The sequence below is a fragment of the Baudoinia panamericana genome, assembly GCF_000338955.1.
Source record: "Baudoinia panamericana UAMH 10762 unplaced genomic scaffold BAUCOscaffold_4, whole genome shotgun sequence".
Taxonomy (NCBI): Eukaryota; Fungi; Ascomycota; class Dothideomycetes; order Mycosphaerellales; family Teratosphaeriaceae; genus Baudoinia; species Baudoinia panamericana.
In genome coordinates, this window is record NW_006911260.1 from 743,078 (window position 1) to 759,906 (window position 16,829).

Below are 16,829 nucleotides of genomic sequence, written 5' to 3' on the forward strand. Positions count from 1 at the left end.
TTGCGTAATAGAGTGCATAAGGCGAGATCACTGGGTGCAGATAGGCGAGAGTATGGTGGAGCTAGTTGCGTTGGTGTTGCAATGTTGCAGTAGATTCTCGCGGAGATAACAGACCTGCCGAATCGGACACCGCTGTAAGCGCGGGCGATCACTTGCACGTGACTTTACGTCCTATACGTAGATAGAGGGAAGCAGTGGATGCATCTTAGTACTTATGACATGATTGTAGGACACCTTGAAACAGTGTATCTTGACACCTGTTATACCTCTGTAGCACCAAGTCCTGCCGCCTGCCCTTCCGCGGGCATTGAGCTCTCGTACCACTCGTTGTCAACCCAAGCAGCGATTTGATCTCTAGCCCGCGGCAGCATGGCGTGGTAGTCGCGATTCCACTGCGGCGCAAACATACTCGTATGCGCTTTCAGCTCGTCGCTCGCCACCGAGTTGACACACTTGACCCACGCGCCCTTACTTCGGCTCGTATCTTCGACATACCGATGCACCTTCTCCCCACCCTTCATCTCCTGTGCCATTGCCGCTTCGTCCTTCGTCCGCCGTCTCTTCGGCGGCGGTCGGTCACCGGACGGCGCATTGCGCTTACTGCCAGCCGCAGGGTCCTGCTTCCGGGCAGCCTTCGGTACGACGCAAAAGGTCCGGTCTTGACCAAGTACAGCGCCGGCATATTGCGTCTTGCTCGAGATTTTCTCATCAAGCGCCCCGTAGAAGTTGGCGAAGCCGATACCGTGCGTCTTCGTAAGCGCGACCACGCTCTCGACTCGCTTCTGTAGCTCTGCTCCGCGTGCAAGACAGCCGACAAACTCCAGATGACTGCCTGCCCACAAGAGTCCTTCCTGAATCTGATTGTAGTTGAGGTACGCTGCTCCAGCGGCACCTGCGACCGCAGCTATGGCGCCGCCATACATCGCGTACTTGCCCCAGGTTCCCCATGCGGTGGTCGAGCCGTCAGCCGCTGGAAGAGCTTTGGCAGACGCGTTCGGGATCGGTCGCGCTGAAGACCCACCCGGTGAGCCCCAGCCGAAGAACTGACTGGCGGTATCAAATGCCTTGTATGCGGCGGAAGCCTGGTTGATGTGCTCCTCTGCGCCGTGCGCAAGCACGCCGGGGCTGATGCCAAGGTATGGAGTATCAAACGCCAATACAGCGCGGATATACGGGAAGAATAGTCTGCTTGACTCCACGGGTGGTGCAGATGATGCTCTCTCAATGGGGTCTTCGAGTGGTAGCGTGACCGGCCTCGCGCCGTCTGCCGTCGTAGTGTTGGTTGTGTCATTCGCCCAGCTTTGCGAAGGTAGCGGCTCATCCTTTGCAACGCTCAGCAGTGTCTCCGCGGCCACAATGCCGCCCATAGAGTGCCCGCATAGTACTACGTGCACGCTTGGATCTACCGTCGGCGAAGGTGTCCCGTTGGCGACCTCTAAGTCAATGACTTTGTCCTGCAACCATTCTTTGAATTTCGCAACGCATTGATTGAGATCGCCTCGGGTCTCAAACTGAGGGTATTGGACGCTCAGAATCTCGATCTTCGGCAAGGCGTTGGAAAGAAGCGCCCGTAAATCCTGCGGGAAGTTGTTGAAGGTGTGGTCACTGCCTTTGAAGCCGTGAATGAATACAAGCAGAAGCGTCTTCTTCATGGCGCATATTGATGCTGGTGGCAGACGGCGGTTGAGCAGACGACGCTCAACGCGCAGTATGTTATTACATGCTTGGTTATGCAGAAAGCAAGGCCTATACACTCATGCATTGTGCGAGGCTCAAGCGTCGTGCCACTGACGTCAAGCCAATTCCGGCGTGAGAGAGCTCATGCTAATGGTGACTGCAATCTGGCCATTCTCAGTGGACATAGATGGTTAAAACATTGCGGAGATGCTATAGATGAAGGAGAGGCATAAAATTGGAGAGAGGTGTATCTCAATAACAGCCAAGCAATCGCAGCACGTCACCCGCTTGCCCGCTTGCACATGCTTGAGGTAGTTCCCCTTTCCCGTAACGCCATACCGCATGTCACGCCAATACTACACTCATGCCAACGCGGCCATCCCAGGTGCAGGGCCCTCAAGGTCCACCCTCTGCACCCGCCCTCTAACATCTTGGCTCTCCCTCATTAAGTTGCCAAAGTACTTCCTCGCCACCTCACTCTCCGTCTGCACCTTAACCGTCTCCCTTTTCTGCTCCTGCAGCTTCTCCATGTTTTTCTGCAGACCCTCCGTCAACTTGTTGGCAGGATATTGCAGCGCTCTCCGCACCTCCGCACTGATGCGCTGCGCATTCGCATGTGTGTAGTCAAGCTGCGCCAACTGTGCGCTGAGCTTGGCACTCAGGCGCCGGGGCAGCGACTTCGGGATCTGAGAGACGACGTAGAAGGCGCCGAGACCAGCCGCAAGGATGAGACCTGGTACGATGAGTCGGCGTGCGTTATTCGTGCCAACGATCTTGGTGGCGGTGAGAGCGCCGTCCAGCCAGCCTACACCACCGAGCATTCTGCCGCCAATCACGCCGGCAACAGTCACGGCCATGCTGGTCCCGGCCACCTTCTCCTGACGCTCCCACAGATTTGCAAGATCGAAGAAGTCCCAAACCTCGGTTTCGAAATCGACTTGTCTCGCAAGTGCGTCCCGGCGGCTTCTGAACATTCTATCCGAACGGAACGTGAGGTCCACATATCGATCACCCAGATGCAGCAGACCGAGGCTTTTGATTGCGGAAACACCCTGGACAGTCTTCTCGCGTGCTCGTTCTTCGCACCAGTGGACCGTCTCGGTGACTTGGTTCAGCATTGCAGCTTTCAGCTCATCGGCATAGCCGTATGCGCTGAACATACCCGGGTATGATACGCCAAGATCGCTCTCTGCGACACGCGAGATTGAGGTGTTAAGCGTATTGCGCGTGAGCGAGTAGACTTCGCCCGACGTTTCTTCAATGTTGCGCGCCACTTCGTCATCAGCTTCGGTGCGCGCTTTTTTCGACTTCTCGAACACCGGCTCGAGCTGCTTCAGCTGTTCTGTGACACGATCCAGCTCGTTCTGGGCTACGTCTTTGTTGACGCTCGCTAGCGTTGTCAAGTCTCCGAGTACATTCAGCAAGTAAGTCTTCGCTGGAGCGAGCTTTGACCGAGCGCGCTTCTCGAGCACGAATCGTCGAAGCGACGCTTCTAGCTCGTTGAAGTCATCAATGGCTTCCTTCTCCTTGCCCTTGCCCTTCTTCTTCTTCGGTGGCGATCCGGGCTCACCATGCTTGCCGGTAAGCTCATCGTCATTCTCTGGATGTTTGTCAGGCCTGCCGTCACCATTGTCAGATGACACGCCACCTGATCCGCTGCCGCTACCGCCAAAATCACCGCCCGGTCCGTCGGCCCCAGCAGGTTTGACGGGGATGGCGTTGCTTGATACGAAATGCACAAGCTCGGAGGACTCCTTGAACGTTGCCGGGCTGAGATGAGCAATCTGCTTCAAGATCATCTCCTGACAACGTTTCTTGTCTCGAATATTGTCGTAGCCGTTGACAACCATGAACATGTACGCCTTCTCCCGCGCTGCATTGAAGATGAATTCCTTGGCGGACAGCGTGAAGTGGTTCGCGGCTGACACAACGAACACGACAACGTCAATCTCTTCCTGCCGTGCGAAGACTGCAGTAGTTTTCAGCGAGTCGTTGTTCAGTCCGGGAGCGTCAATAAGTGCGATGTCGACCACGCCATTATTGAGTAAAGATTGGTCGACAGTGCGAATGTCTTTGATGTAGATCTTGCATTGCGAGTAACGGTCGCTGTCGATCACGATCTGCTCGAGCTGCTTGAGCTCATAAACGTGATACGTGCTTTCATCGTTCCTACTGTAAACGAAGCCGTGAGGTATCGCGTGTACTTCTTCCACGCCGCCGTTCTCTCGGACGTCTAGGACTTCGCAGAAGATTGCAGTGCAGGGTTGTTGATCTTCAGGAAGGACTTTCCGGCGCAGCAGAGCATTGCAGAAGGTCGACTTGCCAGCGTTGAGGTCTCCGGTAACAAGGACCTTACTCGACGTATCTTCGATACGCTCCCGTAATGAGAAGAGATGTCGGATGCTGTTGTTGATTTGGTTGTCGAGCAATGACGCCACAGATTGCTTTTCAAGCGAATGCACGATCTCACTCTGCGGCAAGCCATCCATCTTCAGCTCGATCTTCAACACGGAAAAGTCCTGCGCCAGCTGCGGCGTGACGAGTCGCGGCGCAGCCTCGGGTGCTTTTGCCTGGGCAGCGCTGCTCGATTCCGCGGATTGATGCTCGCCAAGTGAAGTGCCTGCTCGTCTGGGTGGTTGCGGTCGTGCCGGAGCCCGATCAAGCTCCCGGTGATTGTCAGTCGTAGACTGCGTGTGAGGTAGTCCAGGTCGGATGTCAGGTCGTTGCGGCGGCGGTGGCGATGGCGGTCTTTGCACGGTAGGGTAATGCGCCGGCCATTTGGCGTTCATCTCCTGCAGCTTTCGCAGTGTCTCCACCGTCTGGTTGATTGCGCGACCCAACGCCGTCCTGTTCTGGTTATAGAAGAGCTGCGCGACATGACTCGCCATGGCGCTCCGCTCATGCTCTGATGCCGCATTGTGCTCCCCTGGCTTCACGGGGGTGTGATCTGGCGTATATCGGTCTTCCGCTGGGCCAGGGTGCCACACATTCTCCGCCACGTCATCGCTCGCTATGCTCCCTCCATACCCAGAGTCCTGGTCCAGCATCGCCTGTAATCGACCCGCACTCTCCGACAGCGACCCACCGCCGACAGTCATGTACTGTGGTCTGGCAACACCGCGCCGATCGCCGGAGTAGGAGCGACTGCTGCCGGGCGTGGCAGGACCATTGCCGAAAGGGTTGCTGGACGCCATCTGTCTTGTCTTGTCTTGATTCCTCACCTCATCGTGAGAACAAGATATTGTATTCGTAGGTGGCGTAGGAAGTTGCAAGTTGATATGCACTTGACGGCAATCTACAAAAAGAAGGAAGGTTTTGGCGGTGGCGGAGACCACGGTTGGCTAAACGGAGCTGCCACTGTTGGGCCGGAGTCAGCTCCTCACTACATGTACTGCAAGCGTGCCATGTGGCTGGTCAGCTCGATCAACGACCCGCAAACCACGTGCACTTCACAAAGGCAGACGCTACACAGAAGGCGACATTTTCAACGCAGGCAGCAGTGTGCTTCCTCGGTATAAGTGCCAGGTGCTGACTGTCGTCTCTGCGTTGCTAGTGGGCCATCCGCATTCCAACTCCGTTCCGTTGCCCGAGCGCGACGCTCGCCGGTTGCGATGAATGTACGCTGTCCACTCCGCTGCTACACTCACGTGCCACTTACCATTGCCTTCTCAGATCATAGAATGGGCTTTCGGCAAGCGTATGACGCCGGCAGAGCGTCTGCGCAAGCATCAGCGCGCACTGGAAAAGACACAGCGTGAGCTTGATCGCGAACGGACAAAGCTCGAGAACCAGGAAAAGAAGCTCGTGCAGGATATCAAAAAGAATGCAAAGAATGGCCAGATGGGCGCTGTCAAGGTGCAGGCGAAGGACTTGGTGCGCACAAGGCGGTATATTCAGAAGTTCTACCAAATGCGGACACAGTTGCAGGCGATCAGTCTGCGAATACAGGTGCGCCTCGTACCGTTGGTGTTATTATAAGCGGCATATGTCTAACAAGATCTGTAGACAGTACGAAGTAATGAGCAGATGATGCAGAGCATGAAAGGTGCAACACAGCTACTAGGCAGCATGAACCGGCAGATGAACCTCCCGGCTCTGCAGCGCATAGCGATGGAATTTGAGAAGGAAAACGACATCATGGACCAGCGGCAGGAGATGATGGACGATGCTATTGACGATGTCACGGGGTTAGAAGATGAGGAGGAAGGCGAGGAGGTCGTGAACAAGGTGCTGGATGAGATAGGCGTGGATCTGGGGCAATCAGTAAGTTTTAGCGCGATGCCACACCACACAAACCTAGTCACTAATGCAAATGCTAGCTCGGTGAGACACCGCAAGGTTTGCAAAGCAGTGCTGTGGCAGACGGCAAGGTTGCACAAGCAATCGGCGGTGGGGATCCTGGGGACGATGACTTGCAAGCCCGGCTTGATAGTTTACGAAGATGACGAATTACGCTATGCCATATCGAGCTCTCCTGTTGTAAGGTCGATCCTCCCTTCTTCGCCTCTTCTCTGGTAGATCCTCGTCGTCAAGGTTCTAACCATATCGCCGCCCAACGCGACTTACATCGTCGGCTCTGAGTAAGTAAGCTGCAGCCTTCGGCACAACTTCGGCCGTTGTATTAATGCTATTACAAAGATCGAATGAGCGTGAGCAGAAAGAGCTACCAGAATCTTCGCACAGCAAATTTGAGATCTTGACTGATGAGTGAACAGCAACCGGAGTAATCTTGAAGTGCGTAGTCACCCAAGACCGACACCTCCACCCCTCAAACGAAGGGGCATCCACTGATTGTACAGCACTGGATGTAATCAAACCCAAAGCACATAAAAGACACAACGACACTACCTCTGGTATGTTGTTCAATCGAACCCAACCCACCCGCGACCAATGACCAGGATCCGGCTTACCTCGTGTGAGCCTTCAATTACCAGAATCAATGATACTCATGACGTAGTGGTGTCTTTACAATCATAATTCAATGACCAGCGACCAACCTGGAAGTCAATGACCAGCAATGTGTGGTGTGCTCAGAGACTTCAACAGCGGCCGGCAATCGTTTCCGTAGGGATGTCTTTAGAGTACACATCACTCAATGCAGGGCATTACACAATGTGAGTACATCTCGATACCCGACACCCAGTGCGAAGATTCTGGTAGCTCTATCTTTTGCCGGATTGTAGCAACACACATAGCAAAGAAGTAGACCCACTCAAGGTCGGCGCACGCTCGGGTGAACGCTCAAAATATATACAGGCACTTACGAGCGTTAGGCAACACAGTGAGCTACCAGAGCGGTGGACGAATCCCCTCCTCATACTAATCATTGACCAGTGAATGGGCCAATCAAGTGAACCGCCATCCTCATCAATATCGCCATTTACGAACCGGAGTAACTTGCGTCTCAGCATGCCGTCACCTTCACTTCCCAGCATATTGGGCACCCCCTGCTACACTTTGGATGTAAAATAAACCAAACAACAAAATACGAGGAACATGAACACTCAGCGTCGTCGCTCCTGGTATAGCGGTCGAGTAACTTCGCCACGGTCTCTCATTGCCAAGTGGCTTCGAATTCATTATACACTTTAAGAAGATCTTCAACAGGAGAGCTCCTGCTCAGGCGCACATCCTGTTTTGACGTTGGCCCTTGCGTCTCGTCTTCTTACTCACTACACAGTCTATGGGCTTGCCGCCAGACCGATCTCCGTATCAAGACCAAGGTGTTGGTAGTTATTCTGAAACCCAACGGGCTTGCCCGTATAACAATATTGTATCGAGGCCCAAGCCCTTTACACCAATTCTGACACCGTTCCCACAATGTAAGTACTAACATCCCACAATCGACAACAGACTCTGGTCTTGATGCATCGCGTTTGCTGACAGCACGACACAGTACCGGCATAAGCTCTTGGCATATTCAATGAGGTCGCGCAGTGCGACACTGTAGGCTTTTACTCATGCCTGCCTCACGCCGTACCATACCAAGCCCATAACGCCACCAAGCAAGATCGCAGCGGCAACATTGAGACCAAACCACCGGCTCCCTGTAAAGCTAGTCGCAGTCACCACCACCCACCATGCATCGGTACCAAGTGGTTGGCCTACACTGTGCTCCGCATCTATGTACCCAATCTGCCACAACTTGTACACCGCTGTGAAGACCAGTCCAACAGCCAGCGCATTGACGCCACGCAGGAAAGATTTCAGCCATCTCTGCGAGCGCAGTCTCGTCCAGATACCCATCAAGCCAGCCGAGATCAACAGACCCGGAGCGAAGATGCCGAGGTAAGCCACCAATGCTCCGACTGCGGTTGGTAAGGGCGTATGTAGTGCGGATAGCGAGCCAAGATACACCGCGAAGTTGAAATTTGGTCCGGGAAATGCTTGGATGATGGCCAGCCCCAGCAGAAAGTCTCGAGGGGATACCCAGCCCTGCGCGACGACGTACTCACGCAGGAGAGGAATGACGACGGGTCCGCCGCCGAAGATGATGGTGCCGGCCAGATACAGGTTGGCGAAGATGGAGATTCCACGAGGAGGGTGATCAAGCACGCCGCGCAGGACTAGCACGGTAGCCAAGAGAGCGAGCGAGAAGGCGATGAGCAAGGCACCGACCTGCCAGGAAAATACGTTCATCTGCACTTCTACTGGGACTGTGCGTGGCTCGTCCGTTACAGCTGTTGCTACATTGCTCGTAGAGGCTTCGTTAGACATCGTTGGCTGTGAGGCTTCACGGGCAGATGCACGCGATCGCGCCTTGCCTCCCGAGGGATCAACCGGCACATCTGGACTTCCGGCGTGCTGGAGTTCGATATCACGGCTTTGGTCCCGTTCATCGACTTGGCGTGGACGAACCAGTCGAACGACAGCAGTACCGAGACTTTGCGGCCACCGGTAGTCCCATACCAGCGTCGCCAAACCTGCCGGAAACAGCAATACTGGGAAGTACCACAACGCCGTATACAAGATCCCAGCGCACCCGCCGAAGACGACAATCAGCCTCGTCAAGCGGTCAGTGATAGCCTTCTCCGCCAGCTGCACAGCGGCCAACGCGATGATGCCAACAGTTGCTGCGTTTAGACCTGTCAAGAGCGCGTACACCGGTTCCGGCAGGACGTCCCCGACTCTGGCAATCCCCAGCGAGAGGCCGTACATACCCAGAGCGCCGGGCAGAGACCAAATCAGGAACGCGAAGAGACCGGCAAGGATATTGAAGTGGATAGCATTGATGCAGAAAAGCATCTTCGTGGAAGCAGGACCGGGGGTGGCTTGACATATGCCGAACAGTTCCTGGTACTGTTCGGAGCGTTTGTCTTAGTGTAGTTCAAAGGATCGTCGGTAATATGTCTTACCACTTGCATATCGATCCACCCTATATCATCCACGAACTTCTTACGGAACTGGCGAACATTGTCAGGGCTGCGAGCGCGACGGAAGTGAAAGTGTAGGACCAGGTCCACTACCTACAATCTGAAAGTGGACATTTGGCCCACCGAATGCGGTGAAGCCCAGGGACCAGTTCGTAGCGAAAGTAGCCCATAGCTTCGCGCTCAATGCTTGAAGCTGCATGCTTTAGACCTAGCAGTTATCGCTGAATAGGGAAGGAACGCAAACTCCTCATAAGGTCAGAAAGTGGCTTGTCGTTTACCTCTCCGTTAGCTCTACTGTACAGGTAGCTTGAAGTCATATGAAAAGGGCGAGCTGTTGAAGCTGCCGGCCAGTCAGCTTTTAGATATCACCGTCCACCGAGGATGCAGTAGTGACACCGCCAAGCATTTCCAAGCAACAAGGGAGGTTTGACTCGGTGCCGATGATCGAGACGTCGTGCACCCCGCATTCGAAACGACAGCACGGGACTGTGAGTGCCGAAGAGCTGCGCCAGTCTTGTTATTGTGCGAAAAGGCTGTCTCAGCCTCGAACATCACTTGGAGAGTCAGTTGGTGGCGGACCCCTCGTCGGCGCCTCTCTTCCGGTAATTGTGCACGTGTTCTGCGTCATCGGGCCATCGGCCTTGGAGTGTCCCGCACTGAGAGGCACAGGCGCCCGCTTGCTAATCGACCTCATTCGACACGGCAACGTCGACCACTGCCATACCACAGACCCACGCCTTCCGACCGCTCCACGGAATTCGGTCGTCTGCTTCTCGTACGCAAGCATATAATTCGCCGCGCCTCCCAGCGGTTTGCTGCGCTGGCATTCCCGAGTCTTTGTACTAGCGACACCACCCATTGCTATTCCGTAAGCGGCTTTGACCCCCGAGTTTGCTGTAACCTAACGGCCTTTGTTGTCTAGAGACGACGATATCAGTCTTAGCTTTTCAGAGGGACACACAGTTGACATTGTTGTCGTAGCTGCGGCCGGTCCGACTTTCCAGTACGCGCTCCTTCCGTTTCCGGCATTCCTTCCACCTCCACCTACCAATCAGCTTGCGCGGGATCGACGTGCCGCCGCCTCTCCACGTACACGACTCTGACCTCATCGCGAAAAAGGATACTTTGCGGGCTGAGCTTTATGAGCGGCGTAGACACCAAGCAGAGCCCGAGCGTGGCCGGGAACAAGCGACGAAGCTTCTCGGGTCAGGGAGGCCTGCTGAATAGAATGTTCGGAAGCTCAAGTGGAAATGGCAGGGAGCAAAACCTAGGCTCTGCGGTCGATGGGACACAGTCGGATGCCTCACCCAGCAGTCCCGTTGCCGCCAACCCAACCGGCGCGCTGGAGGAGAGCAACGAGGACGCATCCGGCGACTTACGAAGTCCTACTCGGAAGTCTGCCGACGAGACGCCGACCACGGATAAGAAGCGAAGAAGTAGCGGTGTTGGCAGAGCTCGCGAGCTGTTCAGCAATGCAAAGGCGTCACTGCACAATCTAGGCAACTCACCGGGCGGTGGGTCTGCGGAGAGAGCCAACCAGACGCCTATGCAACGCTTAGGCCGCACAGACCCGGCCCTCAATGTGCCACAAGGCTCTCATAACAACTCTGCCGGCGAGTCGGCGCCTGGTCCACGCTCCACTTTCCGTGTCGGCGTGACCGAAGACAAGAACAAGAAGTGCCGTCGAACCATGGAAGATACGCACGCCTACCTTTACAACTTCCTCAGCACACCCGCTCCGGCACTGAGCTTGGATGCATCAAGTAAAAAGCGCGTCTCGCTCGAGAGTGGTTCGGCATTGTCAGAAACGAACAGCCAGGGTGTTGTGGAGACAGACAATGGCTACTTTGCCATCTTTGATGGCCACGCTGGCACCTTCGCGGCCGACTGGTGCGGTAAGAAGGTGCATATCTTGCTGGAAGAGGTTATCCGCAAGCATCCAAACACCCCTATCCCGGAGCTTCTCGACATGACCTTCACGTCGGTCGACCAGCAGTTGGAGAAGCTACCTCTGAAGAACAGCGGCTGCACGGCGGTGATCGCAGTCTTACGCTGGGAAGACCGGATACCGAACTCGCAGTCGGCCACTGGGTCGACTGCCATCGCACCAGCTGCAGCTGCTGCGCTCGACGCTGAGAAGCAGAAAGGTGGCGAAGCGGCTGACGCATTAGATGCGACTGAGGGCAAGCTACGCCAGGCGGCGTCACGGCAGCGCGTGCTTTATACTGCCAATGTCGGTGACGCGCGCATCGTCCTTTGCCGCAATGGCAAGGCTTTGCGGCTTTCGTACGATCACAAGGGCAGCGATGAGAACGAAGGCAAACGAATTGCTGGTGCTGGCGGCCTGATTTTGAACAACCGCGTTAATGGTGTGCTGGCTGTTACCAGAGCGCTCGGCGACGCTTACATGAAGGATTTGGTCACCGGCCACCCGTATACTACGGAGACAGTGATACAACCGGACATTGACGAGTTCCTTATCTTGGCTTGCGACGGCGTAAGTCAAGATCACGCAATCACGACATGCATGTACTGACGTTAACGTAGCTTTGGGACGTCTGCACCGATCAGGAAGCAGTTGACCTTGTGCGCAACATCCAAGATCCGCAAGCCGCATCAAAGGCGCTTGTCGAGCATGCGCTTGCCCGCTTCTCCACTGACAATCTCTCTTGCATGATTGTCCGCTTCGACAGCAAGGCGGTACAGCAGACAGTCGACCGCAAGGTGGAACCTATCGGCGTGGAAGGTGACCCTGCGACTCAACAAGGTGGCATCACCGAAGCCGAGGCGATTGTGATGGAGAGTAAGAAGAACCTTGACCAGACGGGTGGGCAGCTCGACCGCGTCCCGAGTGATCTGGTTGAGCAGGACGAAGACCACAGTCAAGAACCGGGTCCAGAGCTCAATGCGGAAGCAGTTCAGAAGGCTAGAAAAGACAATAAAGCGCGGATTGAGCATACGCAAGCCGCGAGCAGCTAACCATAGCATGACGGTATAGTTTCTTGGATTGGCACATACTCATGAACGCAGAGAGCAGCTGTGATACGGAGACGGCGCGGTTGCTATGCGTCAGCCTGCTGTTCGTCTGCGGTAGAGGGGCGCTTATGGTCATAAGATGAGTCTAGTCAATGAAGTGCACGCCGGCATGAGCGTAAGACGGAATGGTCATGAAGCCGTGTGGAGAGGTTTACGACGAGCTTGTATTGTTTTGCCAGTCAGCTTACTCACTCCGTCTTCATCTACTATATCTCCCACTGCACATGTCTCAGCCTGTTGACTGTGACGGCCTCCACGTGCATTGTGCCCCACGCTTGGCGCTTACCCCGCGGCGGATCTCTGTGGGGCGCAATCTGCAAGTCACCCAGAATGAAGGGCGGGCCAAATCTTTCGCACAGGCACATGCTGCCGATCGCTAATTGCCAACGTTTAAACTGGTGTCACACAGACTTTGACGGGTACAGGACACTCTGGTGGCGTTCTATGTAATACCCTCAAGGCCATAGGCCAGGAACGTAGCAATGCCGGTTGATAAGGGAAAGCACATGGACGCCAATGGCCACATCGAACCCCTCACACAGCTCAATCAGACCGTGCACGCGAGTGCATCGAACCCACATGCGACAGCGGAAGAGGCGTCCGTAATGCCCGGAAAGAATCAAGCTCATGCTCATGATGACGGTCGCCGGCCTGGAACGAGTCAAAATAGCCAGGCACCTGCTCCCAGCCCCGCGAGTGCGTCTAACGGAGCCTTGACCGATCACAAGACCTCCAAGGATCGCACCACAGCAGAAACCCCCCAGTCAGCAGACACTCAGCCCGCGTCTATCCTGCCATCCGGAGACGGCCCTTCTACGCCCGCGTCTGCGGCTACTACACATCCCACGCCGCAGTTTGTTGCGCCATCCTCTTACCTGCGTCCGATATCACGCGCCGGCGGCCATCCTGGCCCACGACCCACGACGCGGAGACAGATGACCACACCCTTAGATCGGGAGCAAAGGGATGGGCTGGTGAGTGTTTCCTGTGTTGAGCGAAGCAGCGGATGCTTCGCCACGCTGGTAAGAGAGTGTGTGTGGCTGACGAGCCGTATGCGGTGTAGCGTGCCATTCGTGCCTTCCTCAAAGTCCGCACGAGTTATGATGTGCTGCCTCTGAGCTATAGACTCATAGTTTTCGACACCTCATTACTAGTCAAGAAAAGCCTAATCATACTTTCACAACAAGGTGATTCCCCTTGGCCGCATGAGACAGTTAAAGTCACTAACGGTACCAGGTATCGTGTCGGCACCACTATGGGACTCGAAGACTTCAACATTCGCAGGCCTGCTTACCACATCTGACTATCTCAACGTCGTGCAATATTACTGGCAGAATCCTGACGCCTTAGCGCAAGTGGACCAATTCAAACTCAACAGTCTCCGCGACATCGAGCGAGCAATTGGCGTCACGCCGATAGAGACCGTTTCGATACATCCGGACAAGCCGTTGTATGAGGCGTGCCGACGCATGCTCGAGTCCCGCGCAAGGCGGATACCGCTCGTTGACGTTGACGATGAGACCCGGCGGGAGATGGTCGTCAGTGTGGTCACGCAATATCGCATCCTCAAGTTCGTGTCAGTCAACGTAAAGGAGACACAGTGGCTCAGAAAGCCGCTACGAGAACTTAGCGTCGGTTCATATTCGAACCTGTCAACAGCGCATATGGACACGCCGGTCATGGATGTGATACATACGCTTGTCAAGCGCAGTATCTCTAGCGTACCAATCCTGGACAGGGATGGTACGGTGCTCAATGTCTTCGAAGCGGTGGATGTCATCGCCCTAATCAAGGGTGGCGATTACGACAATCTAAACCTGAGCGTGGGCAAGGCACTTGCGATGAGGTCTGAGGTACGTAACGTTACCGCTCGTCACCCTCTCTCCTTCGCAAAAGCATTCGCTCACTTCCAAGTAGGATTTTCCAGGTATCTACACCTGCACCCTGAATGACCGCCTAGACACCATCTTCGACACCATCCGAAAATCGCGGGTACACCGTCTTGTGGTCATAGATGAGCATCGGCAGCTGAAAGGGTTACTGTCGCTGAGCGATATCTTGGATTATGCTCTTAATTCGCCCCTCCTTGAGGACGACGAGTGATGACTGTGCGGTATCGATACTGGCGGCAATGATAGATCTGCTTTTGGTACGGGAGAGCGATGCGAAATAGAGGTGCATGATACCCAAAAGAGGACGTTTGTATAGTAGGTGGTCAGCAGAATCGCGTGATACTGGCGTGCTCCGCAGATATTATATCACTTTGATGCCCATGTCCTATCGCTTCAATGCTCATATCGTGTTACTCTTATGTCCAGGTCCATGTCCTTCTGTGTTTACTCCTCTGGACCCTTGGAACCAGTGCTTCTTGCAATGGCAACTGTTCGCGTGAAACTCAACGGACCATCTCGCAGCCTAGCTTCGATTACACCTCATATTCCTGTGCAATCTCGCGCACACGAAGTTAACGTCTATCGCGCAGGTGCGTAAGATTTACGGGTAGTTGAGATGGAAATGGAGGTCTTTGTCTGGACCGAGCCATGTCTTCGGGTGATTCCGATCCTCACCCACTTCATCGAGAGCAATTCGAAACATCTTCCCATTGTGTCCATTCTGTTATTGACTCCATTGAGAGGCGCATTCCGCATAGAGGCCCTCTCAAGTGATCAGGTCACACTTTCTGGCGCCGAGTCGCTGCGTCTTACCACGGCGGATATTCTAACCCGTCGACACGTGCTCGACCCGGCCTCCGCCCAGCCTGCATGCCGCGGCGCTACCGCGAGATCTTTGACTGCAGTGTTGACCTTGGCTTTCTAGGCACCGTCATCTGGCATAGCTCACACCGTGTACGCTGTGCTCTAGCCACTGAAGAGACCTGTTACGGCCACGAGTTCGATCCCTTCGCAGAACAAATGCACTTCTGCAGGAACGTGGCTTGTCCAGTCCTAGGCTGTGCTTTGTGCAGTAACCGGCACCATGTCGCTGGAGCTTACAAAAGGTGAGTCCGCCCAAGGTTTGGCGACGTCGCGCAACAAACAAGGTGAGCGTTCGACACCCTTCTCCACCACCATGATTGCCACAACCTCGTTCCTCGCTGGCTTCCTAGCTTTTGGAATTGCCTTTGCTGCTCCTTGGAGCCCCTTCCAGCTCGGTCCTCCAGCCAGTCACTTTGATGGGTATGGCAACGGCTTCAGAGGTCCCCACGGCGGTGCGAGCGGCAGTACCAGCAGCAGCGGCCGTGGCAGTGGCATCAACGTCCAGCTAGGACCACGGCCGTACTACCTGGTCGACAACATGGATGCGGGGCCGCTCAAGGATAAGCTGGAGTCTTGCTCCGAAGGCCCGTTCAGCACGTCTGACTTTGTTGTCTCGCATCGGGGTGCTCCATTGATGTTCCCAGAGCACTCAAGGCAAGGTTACGTTGCTGCTGCCCGGATGGGGGCCTGTACGTAGTTCTATACCACCTGTATGTGACGAGATACTGAGACCACGTGTAGCCATTATCGAGTGCGACGTCTCTTTCACCTCTGACCGCGAGCTTGTCTGCCGTCATTCCAACTGCGACCTCCACTACACCACGAACATTTTGGCAAACGCAACACTTGCGGCAAAGTGCACGCAGCCATTCACTCCCTATAACGCCACGACGAGGACGCCTGCTAGCGCCCAGTGCTGCACAAGCGACATTACGCTCGCTGAGTTCAAGTCTCTATGCGCAGAGATGGAGGCATCGACCTTCAATGCACTCAACGTCAGCACGACCACGAGCCCGAATTTCGGCCGCATAGGCGTCACTCCCGACTGGCGGACTAACATGTACTCCTACTCCTGCGCTGAGCCAATGTCATTACGCGATCAGATCTCACTCGTAGAAAGCTATGGTCTTAACTTCACAGCCGAGGCCAAGACGCCGGTGTTCTACCCGACTCCCTTCCAAGGCAACTACACCCAAGCAGATTTTGCGCAGCAGATCGTCGACACATTCGTCGACATGGGCATCGACCCGAGCCGGGTCTGGCTACAGTCCTTCTTGCCGGACGATATCTGTATGTCACAGCATATGCTCTGCAGGGAGTTGCAGTATCAGCTAACGTACCACAGTCTACTGGATCGCAAATGATCCCGCATTCGGCGTCCAAGCCGTCTACCTGGATGAGCGCGCAGACCTCTCGCCCACCGGTTACGATGAGGCTGTCGCTTCGCTCCCCGGACTTGCGGCTCGAGGTGTGAAGATTATTGCGCCCTCCACCTGGCAGCTCGTTACCGCAAACAATGCCACCGGACAGATTGTGCCGTCCTCGTATGCCATCGCAGCAAACGCAGCTGGTCTCGAAATTATTACATGGTCTCTGGAGCGTTCCGGCCCGCTCAACACCGGCGGCGGATACTACTACCAGAGTGTCAGCAACCTGATCAACAACGACGGAGACGAGTTCACGCTCATTGATGTCCTCGCACACCAGGTGAACGCCACGAAGATTTTCTCGGATTGGGTCGGTACTTTAACGTACTACGCTAATTGTTTCGGACTCTAAGCAAGCGGTATGCGAACAAATACAGACAGATGCTGTCACGATGGTACGCGAATCGAATAGAGCAAATTCGCCTGCGAGCTGTTGACAATGACTAAGATAGCCAGCTGACGCCGCTTAACGATCCTTCAAGAAAATTAGCCCTGATTACGGGCTGCAGTTCGTGTTGACGCTATGATCGGCGATTGTAGTGTTCGCTAGCGCTCCTCAG

The 16,829-nt window shown here is 55.0% G+C and overlaps 7 protein-coding genes across 7 annotated transcripts; 4 read left to right on the forward strand and 3 right to left on the reverse strand.

The window, feature by feature from the left end:
* Positions 1 to 72: 72 nt before the first annotated feature.
* Positions 73 to 1,652, reverse strand: BAUCODRAFT_86437 (uncharacterized protein; the record flags this gene model as incomplete). The annotated part of the gene is made up of 2 exons (XM_007676514.1): positions 73 to 484; positions 602 to 1,652. The coding sequence occupies 2 exons, from the start codon at positions 1,650 to 1,652 to the stop codon at positions 261 to 263; spliced, it is 1,275 nt and encodes a 424-aa protein (XP_007674704.1). The 3' UTR covers positions 73 to 260.
* Positions 1,653 to 1,836: 184 nt separating this feature from the next.
* Positions 1,837 to 4,871, reverse strand: BAUCODRAFT_574156 (uncharacterized protein; the record flags this gene model as incomplete). Its single annotated transcript, XM_007676700.1, has 2 exons — positions 1,837 to 3,215; positions 3,321 to 4,871. 2 exons carry the CDS (start codon positions 4,869 to 4,871, stop codon positions 2,040 to 2,042), a joined length of 2,727 nt encoding a protein of 908 aa, XP_007674890.1. The 3' UTR covers positions 1,837 to 2,039.
* Positions 4,872 to 5,108: 237 nt separating this feature from the next.
* On the forward strand, positions 5,109 to 6,172 carry BAUCODRAFT_86444 (uncharacterized protein). Its single transcript, XM_007676515.1, has 4 exons — positions 5,109 to 5,294; positions 5,350 to 5,625; positions 5,683 to 5,940; positions 5,997 to 6,172. The coding sequence occupies exons 1-4, from the start codon at positions 5,289 to 5,291 to the stop codon at positions 6,120 to 6,122; spliced, it is 666 nt and encodes a 221-aa protein (XP_007674705.1). The 5' UTR covers positions 5,109 to 5,288; the 3' UTR covers positions 6,123 to 6,172.
* A 1,028-nt stretch (positions 6,173 to 7,200) lies between these two features.
* BAUCODRAFT_129851 (uncharacterized protein) lies at positions 7,201 to 9,573 on the reverse strand. Its single transcript, XM_007676701.1, has 3 exons — positions 9,148 to 9,573; positions 9,033 to 9,080; positions 7,201 to 8,976 (listed from the first exon to the last, which is right to left on the reverse strand). The coding sequence occupies exons 1-3, from the start codon at positions 9,247 to 9,249 to the stop codon at positions 7,636 to 7,638; spliced, it is 1,491 nt and encodes a 496-aa protein (XP_007674891.1). The 5' UTR covers positions 9,250 to 9,573; the 3' UTR covers positions 7,201 to 7,635.
* A 251-nt stretch (positions 9,574 to 9,824) lies between these two features.
* BAUCODRAFT_32096 (uncharacterized protein) lies at positions 9,825 to 12,305 on the forward strand. The gene is made up of 3 exons (XM_007676213.1): positions 9,825 to 9,918; positions 9,973 to 11,547; positions 11,598 to 12,305. Exons 2-3 carry the CDS (start codon positions 10,279 to 10,281, stop codon positions 12,027 to 12,029), a joined length of 1,701 nt encoding a protein of 566 aa, XP_007674403.1. The 5' UTR covers positions 9,825 to 9,918; positions 9,973 to 10,278; the 3' UTR covers positions 12,030 to 12,305.
* Positions 12,306 to 13,021: 716 nt separating this feature from the next.
* Positions 13,022 to 14,189, forward strand: BAUCODRAFT_66190 (uncharacterized protein; the record flags this gene model as incomplete). Its single annotated transcript, XM_007676386.1, has 4 exons — positions 13,022 to 13,060; positions 13,150 to 13,273; positions 13,323 to 13,939; positions 14,004 to 14,189. The coding sequence occupies 4 exons, from the start codon at positions 13,022 to 13,024 to the stop codon at positions 14,187 to 14,189; spliced, it is 966 nt and encodes a 321-aa protein (XP_007674576.1).
* Positions 14,190 to 15,155: 966 nt separating this feature from the next.
* BAUCODRAFT_67086 (uncharacterized protein) lies at positions 15,156 to 16,621 on the forward strand (the record flags this gene model as incomplete). The annotated part of the gene is made up of 3 exons (XM_007676455.1): positions 15,156 to 15,531; positions 15,584 to 16,132; positions 16,188 to 16,621. The coding sequence occupies 3 exons, from the start codon at positions 15,156 to 15,158 to the stop codon at positions 16,619 to 16,621; spliced, it is 1,359 nt and encodes a 452-aa protein (XP_007674645.1).
* Between the last annotated feature and the right edge of the window lie 208 nt (positions 16,622 to 16,829).